The sequence below is a fragment of the Ips typographus genome, linkage group LG1 (genome assembly GCF_016097725.1).
Source record: "Ips typographus isolate SLU linkage group LG1, UJ_Ityp_2.0, whole genome shotgun sequence".
NCBI classification, from domain to species: Eukaryota; Metazoa; Arthropoda; class Insecta; order Coleoptera; family Curculionidae; genus Ips; species Ips typographus.
This window is the reverse complement of record NC_138422.1, coordinates 9532054-9542709: the sequence shown is the minus strand read 5'-3', so window position 1 is coordinate 9542709 and position 10656 is coordinate 9532054. Positions and strand designations below refer to the sequence as shown.

Below are 10656 nucleotides of genomic sequence, written 5' to 3'. Positions count from 1 at the left end.
TAAAGTTGTTTAAGATTTTAGCCTAAATTTTTAAAATATGGGACAATTCCAAATTCCAGGAAATTCCAAGGAAAATGGCCGCATTCATAAGAACACATCGATTAGCAATCGCTGGACAATTCTTCTGAAGGCACTGAAATAATTCGATTACTAATCAAAAAAGCATTACTTAAACATCATTTTGCTAATCGAATTTAAAATCCGATTTTTGGATTCCTTGTCGATAGCCAATGTCACTCTGCAATCTGCATATTTAGCCAGAAGCCACTTGGCAACACTGTGTAGTCAGCCCTGCAATCCTGCAAAATACAAAAAAGTGAGGTTATGACAGAAAATCCAAAAATGAAATGATACAGTTTATTAATTTCAATTATTATAGAAAGTATTGTAAATTAAGTTAATACCAAAATGCTTTTATTCACGACTTAAATATTCTTATTTACGTTTTAAAAATGTTAATCAGGAGGTTAGTCCTACAAGCCGTCTCGCTGTATAAGTTTCAAAACAAAGTTTTAAACTGGCCTGATTATGTTCCAAAAAGACAATTGTACACCTCTTTTCAGTGTCGGAAGGATCCCAAAGATAAGGCCGTACAAATAGCGGATCCTTTTGAAGAGATTAAGGATAAAAACAAACAGACTTACTTACAAATGATTAACATATACATTAACCAAGAGAATGTGTATCGAAGAGGTCATGTTGAATTTATTTACTCTGCCTTGAAGCATATGAAAGAATTTGGAGTTGAGAGAGACTTGGATGTTTACAGAGCATTAATAGATGTGTTGCCACCTGGAAAATTTGTGCCTTCAAATTTGCTTCAAGCTGAGTTTATGCACTACCCAAAACAACAGCAGTGTATCATTGATTTACTGTCCCAAATGGAAGAAAATCATGTCATGCCAGATTTTGATATGGAAGATCAACTAGTAGCAATCTTTGGAAGGAGAGGTTTTCCTGTTAGGAGGTATTGGCGTATGATGTATTGGATGCCAAAGTGGAAATATGCATCTCCCTATCCCTTGCCAGAACCTTTACCTAGAGACCCTTATGAATTGGCTAAAATTGCAATTGAACGGATTAGCAATGTGGACCCTACCACTCAAGTAACCATCTATCATTCAGCTGACATTAAAGATGCTGTAGATGACACCTGGATTATAAGTGCTCAAAGTACTGCCCAGAAGCATTTATTAAGTAAAAACGACCCTAAAAATCCAATTTTTGTGGAAGGACCTTTCACAGTATTTCTTAGAGGCAATTACATCAATTACTTTGTATTACGTGGGAAGGCTACGCCTTTTGATGACAGTTTTGATGATCCAGACAATGTAGAAACTATTAAAAGTTCATTTGTCAACCGCAGGCCACCAGTAAAAAGTGCCTTGAAAGTGGTTCCTACTGTGCATGAACAGGATGATGGTGTTATTTATGCATTATGTGCCACAGGTACTTCAAGCAAAGATTCACTGTTGTCTTGGATAAGACACTTGGAAATTGATGGCAATCCAGTTCTGGCACAACTGAGTGTAGTGTTTACTTTGAGGAGTTCAACAAAAGAAGTAGTAACTGTACAGACAGAGGCTCAGAGGCAGGAAGAAGAAAAACAGAAACTGGAAGGAAGTTGATTAAGTTATTCAGTTTGGTGACTGCAGAATTGAGTTATTTAACAATGATTGTACAAGAGTAATGTCTGGTTGAATAAACTGTTTTTAAGTTTTTGTTTAACTTTTGTTTTTAGTCCACATTTACTTAGTTAGTATCACATACACTTAGTATGCTGATTGGATAGAAGGTTTTTATATGAGCAAATTTATGCTTCTCAGCAAAACTGCAGTTATTTTTAATGATTTTAGAATATAAATCTAGATCAAAGATCTGTGTGTATACTTATATAATATGTGAAATAACTGTAAATCTCAAACAAGTAAAATTATAATAATAAGGCACATTTTTGGCGTATTTTGGAAAAGTTTTAACCTGAGTATTAAGCTGTAGTAACACTGACTATCTCCTTTTTTTTCAAAGCAGTCTAAAATCTACCTAATAATGCAAAATAAGATACAGTCTAGTACACATTCACGCCAAAATTTGTATAAGTATTTAAAGTAATAATAGAAAAATGACTGAACTGAATAAAAAATGTTAGGAAATACAAGATGATAATTAATATGGTTCAGATCAGTTCAAAAGATTGTTGGGATATATAGAAAAAATAAAATTGTCAAATGATATTTTTTGACTAGGCCATGTGAACTTGTTTTTTAACTTTGCCATAGCGTTTTAGTTTATTAAATAATATTTCTTGTTAATTTAAGGCAAGCAATAAAAATAATTCCTCACAAAAGGTACACTAGTAAAACAACTTATAAATAATAATAAAAAAAAACTATATTGAAACTGTACAAACCTTAAACGTATATATCACAAAAAATATACAAGCCTTACCTAAAACCTTATTCTAAACACATTCTTATGCTTTAATAGTATAAAAGTCCTTATTACACTATGGCACAATAAGACAAGGCAAGCAAGTCAGTAAAAATGGAATTCTAAGATTTCAACGACAGGAAGTAAACGACAAAACTTAATCTCCTACTAGAAAATTATTAAAATATTCATTAATTTTTACAAGTAAAAACTATTACGCTGGTATAAAGTACAAAAGTTCAGAGAAAGTCTGTGGTGTTCCTCTCCTATATGGTTAAATACTAAGTACAAAAAACGAGGTTGAGTAAAAATAAACTACATTCACATATTAAATGGACATAAACGTATGAAGTTTAGTGTTCTCTAAAACATATAAACAAAATAAAAAACAAAGTTAGGCAAGTCGCACATTTAACCGCAAACGTGTTATTGGACTTATTCCCAAGTCTATTCTAAATCGGCTTTTATAAATATTCTGTATACAATTTACATCACAGTTTATGTGCATAACGTACAGGAAGTATTGAAAAAGGATTTTTCTGTAACTGTAAAAATATTTTAAAATTATTAGTATTTTTCAGTCATTCTAATAATAATAAATTATGAAAAGTGGTTCTTTGTTCATCTCGTATAGTACAGTTTTTTAAACGTGTCACAATTTGTTTATTTTAACAATATGTGTTTCAGTTTTTTTTTCGGCACGTTTACAATGAACATTGATGGTAAAATCCTAAATTATCGTTTCACTTCCTCGTCTTACGTGATGATTTCGTAAAACTTTCCGGTGGGAATGAGGACGACTGCTAGTACTGCTACTATGCCTGGATCCTTGATACACGTTTCCTGGGACGATCAGTCCTGGATGGTGTGCCAGAGGATACCTAGAATAAGAAAAAAGTTTATAACAGAACAAACATATTTGGACAAAAAAACGAGCCTAGCGAGTTGCGTAATAAAGTGAGTTACCATAAAACGTGTTCCATACATAATTTTTGTAATTTATCTATGTAAGTGATGGGCAGATAAACTAGAAAATTTAGTAGAAAAATGCCGGGAAATTGTGCGAGTAGGACTTACGTCCAGTTGTACAGGGTGGGCAAATTTGGATGTTTCTATGGGAGACCTCGTAAACTATAAAGAAAATAGTTATTATTTACAACCATATATGTAATGCTGTCATTACTAACGTCATTGAAGGTTAGGAAGTATCATATTGCGCACCTCTACTTCTAAAATTGTGATTGTTAATATTTTTTAAAAAAAAAAGATGATTGAATCAAATTTTTTAAATGTCAGATAAAGTCGGATCGATATTCAGTTCGCAAATAATAAATTGAGAAAAATGTCCTGGATTACAACTCGAATTGTATGCATTCTAACGGTTATAATGCCTATAATACATTACAATACTAAAATTAACATGATCTAAACTAAAACAAACTACTTATTGAAATTAATGGTTACATTTGAATTATTATAAGTGTTTATAGAAATATTTAGGCCAGTACCAGCACTGGCGTCTCCAACAGTTGTCTCTTTGGTCGACAAATTAATTTGCTGCTGAATGACTGAGGTTTGTGAACTACTTGCAACAGCTTCAGAAGACATGGCACGTTGGGACAGCATAACAGAAAAGCAGAAGAAAAGCATATAGAAAAATGACTGCTTGGTAGTTTTTTGTTAAATGTAATATTCTAGATATGTTCAGAATGAAACAATGATTTGTAAATTTTGATAGAAATATGATGGTTGTAAATAAAATAGTATACAAACCTCGGTAGGAAGTTTCATTCCTGTCTCGAGATCCTAGCTAAACCTCGACGCTTCGCGTCTCGGCTATCTAACTAATCTCTCGACAGTAATGAAACTCTTCCCACCCCGGTGTGTAATATACTAATTATGCCTGTTCACAAAAACCTTTTTAATTTAATTGTAAATTACCATTAAATTACAAATACTGGGTTTCTGGCGGTTCAAATTTTACACCATTTTTCTCACTGACTGTACTAAACTTTGTAGTGTTTTTTTTAGGTTATTAGATAGGAAATTTAATGAGAATTCCAAAAATGTGCTTAAAACATGATTCCGTCACTCCAAGTGGATTTTACAAGCGATTTTGTCCCTGACTGTCCTTAACAGTATTCAAATTTCAGATTACAATTTCACTGACTTGTAAATTTGTTGCACCGAACAGTTTTTCCATGAATAACTCAAAACGGTGAAAGTCACAAAAAAATTGCAAGAGACCAAAAATGTTTCTAATCAACTCCTTAACCCAACACAGCAAATTTGCAAGATCGTTTTTGCTTGCAGTATACAGGGTGTGTATAAAAATTATGATGATTGACTGTTTTTGATCACCCTGCATGCAATTTTTAAGATATAATTATGTCGTGGTTCTGGCTCGTTTTAAAGACTTCTGTAAAATGAAAGTCTGTAAAATTTTTATCTACGCTATTGTTGTGAATCTATTGAAAAATAGTAATGTGAAATTTACATTTAGCATCAAACAAAATTTAAAAAATTGTTTAATGTCGGTAAAAATTATTTATTTTGCGCAGAACTTAAAAACGTGTATTTTTTGTAATTTTGATTAGTGCACTAAACGTATCTGAAAAAAAGGTATAGGAAACTATGGTATTTGTCTTTTCCTATCTCTTAAATCAAAAGTCGCTTAAACTCAATAATTGTAATATGTGAGTATGAGACATCATTTTACTTACTTCAAAACTGGTGGTCCTTTACTCGGCTGCGATCTGGGCCCCAAACGTTTCAACGCAGACTTCCACACTTGCGCCGATTTACTGCACCAAATCCACACAAACGAAGTGAGCCCCACGAAAAGTGACATCAAATGACGCAACAACAGGAAAAACCACAAAGACGGCCGTCCACCTGCTTCCAACCACTTATCTCTGCAATAAAGTTTATGTTGACAACAAATTCAACTTAAATTAAAGGTCAGTTGTATAAGTTCTGGTTAACTACAATCTGAAGTGTAAAGCTCCAACAATTATTGAGTTGGACTTATAAATTGATACAACGCAACACATTCACAAGCATAACATAGAAACTTAAAACATGAGACATACACAGCACAAGAGTGCATAGCATAATGTGTTGTGCTTAACTGCTTATGCTATATACTTGTGTCTATCTAATCAAAATCCTTTTTTTGTTGAGAGGATGAATTTACTTCACAGGCCCTTTGTTGACCTGTGAATTTTAATTTGTGAAGGCTTTTAATTTCATCTTCTTCCTCCACCATCCTCCACTCCACTCTACTTCACTCCAACCACTTAATTTCTCTTATTTTGTTGTTATTGTATTGAGAACATAACATTTCAAGAAGCTATGCTTATGCTGTGATTGTGTTGTGCTTATGTTGTGTCTATAAATCCAGCTTTAGTGTTATGCACTCTTATGCTGTGCTTATGTATCTTTCTTCTTCGTTTGTGTTGTGTCGATATATAAATCGTTCAACTATAACCTATACAACTGGCATTATGACCACCAAAATACCTGTTGCTGTACTCCATAAAATAACTGATCATCACCAAAAAAATCGGAAGGGCGTACAGAGTTGTAATGGCACCGAGAAGGTCGCGTTCCTTTCTAGGTGGACCATGAGTCAAAGGGGCAGCAGCCGGCGGCAACGGAGCCAATTTGGGTCTTTTTAATACCCAAATCCAACCGCAGGTCAGTACCAAAGCTCCAGTGAAAAAGTACAGGAAATACGGCAACAGCACCAAGTACCATAACGTAATTAAATTCTTGCTTCCGATGTAACAAGCGCCTGGAATTGCAAAAAAAAGTTATGAAAATGGCAAGGTATAAAACGTTTTAAGTCAAATTTATTACGCTGACTAAACAACTCATACATTTGCATAGGAACGGCGTTAAGCCGATGATTAATGTGAAGAACGACACATATTTTTATGGAAAACAGGCCGGGCAAATGGTCGGTGTTTATCATTTTTCATCAAACGCATCTTTCATTCTCAGCATGCAGAAGAATGCGAGCTTATCACGCTAAGGTGACTTTCAACTAAGCAGGATCGTTAATATGTCAAAATTGTTATACTTTTTTTTATTGTGTAAATATTTATATCAATTAAAAACGCAATTTAATTTGCATTCCAAAAGAAAATTATTTATGTAATTTGCTTTGAAATAATTATTATATCATACTTGTAAATCATCATGGGAAATGAAAGCTTCATGAAACTACTTCTGTACAGGTACTACGTAACTTAGAGTAAAGAACTAAACAAGATAGACTAGATATGCAAGTCAAAGTATTTTTCCAACGAAAATGAAACAAAGCCAGTAGCAATAATGACTGACACAAAAATAAATATTGTATAACAAGAGTGGATTTGATGTCCCTATTAAGGTTTTCCAATGAACGAGCATTTGAAATTACTTGTTTCAATGTTTAATAATACTCCATTATATGCTTATACAGGACTTTTTTCCGCAAGAATACAGCAGCAATGTTGCAGGGTTACCCACACAAAATCGCTAGAACAGCCGCATACCAAAGAAATGCTGGTCACGATCATTAAAAGGTGACAGGCCAGCACAAAAAGCCTCCAATTTAGTTTTTCGGTAAAATAAAACTGTGGAAATGAATCAGCAAAACTGGCCAGTGAGAACGCTGCTTAATAACACAAACAAGATATTTTCTGAATAGAGCAAATTATCTAATAACAAAAAGTTGTGGCTTTGTTACTATATTTGGTCAATATCCTCAGTAGTAAGTAAACATCAAGATCTTTTCGATTAAGATTTTTGTTACTACATTTACAGGAACGTGATGAGATTATAAAAAAAATTATGAGTTTAAACCAATAATGTCCCATCTTTCTTGATCAACAAAACATTCAGAGTGAGTTAAATTGGAGATATTGTAAACATTTAGAAAATGGCATTTTTTTACAGCAGTTATACTATTAACGGTTAATTTAAAAAATATCCTTTGAAAGACAACTACTGATGGTGCCATCTCTTATCAGTGTAGCCAATCATGAAAGTGAGTATTTTGCTTATTAAATTATACCCAAAAAATACTTATTTTTTGGACTTGGAAGTTTTAGTCGTATTTTCAGAGTTTGTTCGAAATGTTAAATGCGTCTTTAAAGCTAAAACAAACCTATTTCGCCACTCTTTTCAATATGACTGCGTCAAATTAAGATTACTCTGGCTCGATCCCGTGTGACGTCATTAGGGACACTTTAATATCATAATGTAGGTGGAAGCTTAAATTCAATATGCGGTGTACAGTAATGCCAAAGCTATTCATCAGAGGTGTGGTAAAAGTAAATCCGACCATAGGAAAACAGTGTAATTGACAGAGAAACATTGATAGTTACATGCGCGAAACAAAGACAGAAAATCCAAAAAAAGTCTACTCGAAAACTTCCCGGCGGTGTTATCAGAAGTTTATCTGAAATTTGTGGGACCCATCGAATTTAGTTGGATAAACAAAAATGTATTTTAATGTCCAATTAACACAATTAATTAAATAGAAGCATACTATATTCGACTAGTTTAGATACGCTGGCCCACAATATATTCAACACCGCAGCAAAATTGATAACTCAATTTTCTGACTAATTTTCCATCTTCTCTCGCATTAATTAGCAATGTTTCTCTGTCCATTACTTAGATATTCCTATAGCCGGATTTATTTTTATCATACCAGTATAGTACCAAACGCTAAAACATAAAACATTTTGTATGCTTAAGTGGATATGACAACCTGTTGAGTAATGAAAATCATAAAGGACACCCATTTCCAACGTACTCCGTCTCGTCCAACACCCTAAGAGCAGAAAAGAGATAGCGCATCTGTCTTGGTTGTAAATCACTCGAATAACTGGGTATACGGTGTACCAAATAAGTGGGTAAAACCGTTTTCGGTGATTTATTTTTCGCATTTAAATATGTCTAGATGTAGAGTAGACAAAGAAGAACAGGTGTTCAATATTTCTCTAAATACTATTGATAGTCTACATCTTGCATTATTGCAACAAAGCATTGTTGCAGCTTATTTATAAGCAGATTGATTGAGAAAATAAAATATTTTTCTATGTTATACTTTTTCGTCAAGGACACCCTGTATACAAGGATTATTTTCTTATGTCGATTATCCTCTTAAAGTTTGTTAAATCTTATCCATCCTGTATGATTGATTATCGACTTATCTAAGAGCACTCTAGGTTGAGTTTTTTTTCACTCACAGTCAAATTACAACTTATTTTTGTTATTAATTTGAGCCATTTTGCTACTGGGTTTCAGTGTTGTTCATTTAAAATACAAAAATTTAAATGTGTTCGAAACTGTATAATGAATCTTAAAATTTTTCTTCTTGATGGTCGGCTAATTGGTGTGTTACTCGGTATATGTATGTATAGTTAAAGACCCCATAAACCTTCTTCTATGGGTCTGTAAGTGAAATAGCTTCTTAAATGTCAAAAACAAAACGGCTTGAATTAACATTTGAATAACATCCGGTACCCTGCCCATATTATTAAAAGAATAACGAGCGCGGAGTATTGCTACCACAGCGTCCTGCAACAACTGTCAACGTCCAACTTTTTTAACAAGCGCGCATCGCATGCAAATTAGGCTTTTGTTTTAGCCGCAGACGGGGCCCTTGTTTCGGTTTATCGTGTCTCCTCACCAGGACAAAGACAAAAGAAACCGCTACTCGTAAATCTGGTTCCTCGCTCGAGCTTTCGCGAACCGAAAAACCTACACGGTATCTAGATAGTCCCGCGATACGTACCGTTGAAATAACTCAGAACAACGAAGAATGCACGTCGTCTAAGAAAAATGCGATCCGGGATAATGGCGTTACTGTTTCTTAAGTGCAAAGATTAGAATCTGCTCGTGTCAGTAGTTCTGGTATAACAAAGGATGTGGGTTCTCGTTTAATTTGCTGAGATATCGACAGTTCCCGGGCGATAATGAGGAATTTGCTCCGTATGGTTCCCGTCAGATTACTAAGTCGCAAAGCCAATGACACTTGCATACTGCAGTAATCACACGACTCATTTGTGTTGGTTGCTTCATCATCATTATTATTCGTCGAATGCATCTTTCAAGAAATTAAGATTCTTGTAAATGAGCTCGGATTTCACACCAGAAATTCAAATGCTGAATACTTAATTACTCAAGTCTAGGAATTTAGCAAGTAACTTGACATTTTTAGGAAATATTTGAGCATTCAGCTTTTTTTTTCTCCTAATATGTTTACAAAGAACGGTAAATACACATAAAATCAAAGCTAATCACACTCGTGCGATATGAAGTAAACTAATTAAGGTGAAGATACCCTATAAAGGACCATCTACCTAACACCCAAAGATCTTAAGACTTATTGATTTATTTGTAAAATGTTGGAGGATGACATTTGTCACTGTGTGCCAGGTTAATTGGAACACCTAGCAAACATGGTGGATATCGTATGTTACGTGTTCTGGAATGGTCCACAATAACCATATTCAAATTTTGAGAATTGATTCTCTCAAGCTTGACGTAAAATGTCAGATCAAGCTTCGTGAAAATTAACAGTGAATCTCTAAACAGGTCTGGTGGCAATTATAGTTCAAAAGCCCAACTGAACATAAATCTACTACGCTCCGAATCCTATTGTTACACATCAGGTGCCTAAACAATATAAACTCAAGCGTATAAAGTCATTTTCACAGAGCCAACCAAACAATCTCAGGTTGGAATGTTAATAAACTTAAAAGACGCACAGCGTAATCGTTTTTGCCGAGGATCAGAGCGAGCTTTCAACATCCTACGCCGGACCGAGTTAATTAGGGTTAGTTTATTACGTTGTAAACAAGACACCTACTTAAAGCTGAGCTTTTGAACTGTGAAAAATTACTGGAGAGCAAATCAAATTGCTTTTGCTCCGAGCTCTATATGCGTAAAGCGACCTGGAAATAAACGACTTGCGAAACGTACACAAAATGGATTAGGTTACGCACTGGTCTGTAAATGCATTTAGTTGTACCGCGGACGATTAACATGTTTTCCAAATGAAATTTGCTCATGTAGATTCTTTGCTTACATTGTAACAGGAATTTATAATACAAGATTCTGCATCTGAAGTCTTTGCTCCCGTATATTGTTTACTCATTTCTGAAAGTTGTTTAAATCAGAATTAGGCACTCCAATGAAATGTTAAAGACAGCTAATTGAAACTTT

At 34.1% G+C, this 10656-nt stretch overlaps 2 protein-coding genes across 2 annotated transcripts in view; one reads left to right on the top strand and one right to left on the bottom strand.

Moving 5' to 3' along the window:
• Nucleotides 1-283: 283 nt before the first annotated feature.
• Nucleotides 284-1721, top strand: ECSIT (evolutionarily conserved signaling intermediate in Toll pathway, mitochondrial). Its single transcript, XM_081984440.1, has one exon. The coding sequence runs from the start codon at nucleotides 453-455 to the stop codon at nucleotides 1626-1628; it is 1176 nt and encodes a 391-aa protein (XP_081840566.1). The 5' UTR covers nucleotides 284-452; the 3' UTR covers nucleotides 1629-1721.
• A 652-nt stretch (nucleotides 1722-2373) lies between these two features.
• Nucleotides 2374-10656, bottom strand: part of LOC145732277 (frizzled-4-like) — a 41317-nt gene continuing 33034 nt past the window's right edge. The window contains exons 5-7 of the mRNA XM_081984432.1: nucleotides 5953-6226; nucleotides 5154-5345; nucleotides 2374-3311 (exon numbers count right to left, since the gene is read on the bottom strand). Of these exons, the coding sequence (XP_081840558.1) occupies nucleotides 3161-3311; nucleotides 5154-5345; nucleotides 5953-6226 (617 nt within the window). The 3' untranslated portion in view covers nucleotides 2374-3160. The remainder of the gene's footprint in view (nucleotides 3312-5153; nucleotides 5346-5952; nucleotides 6227-10656) is intronic.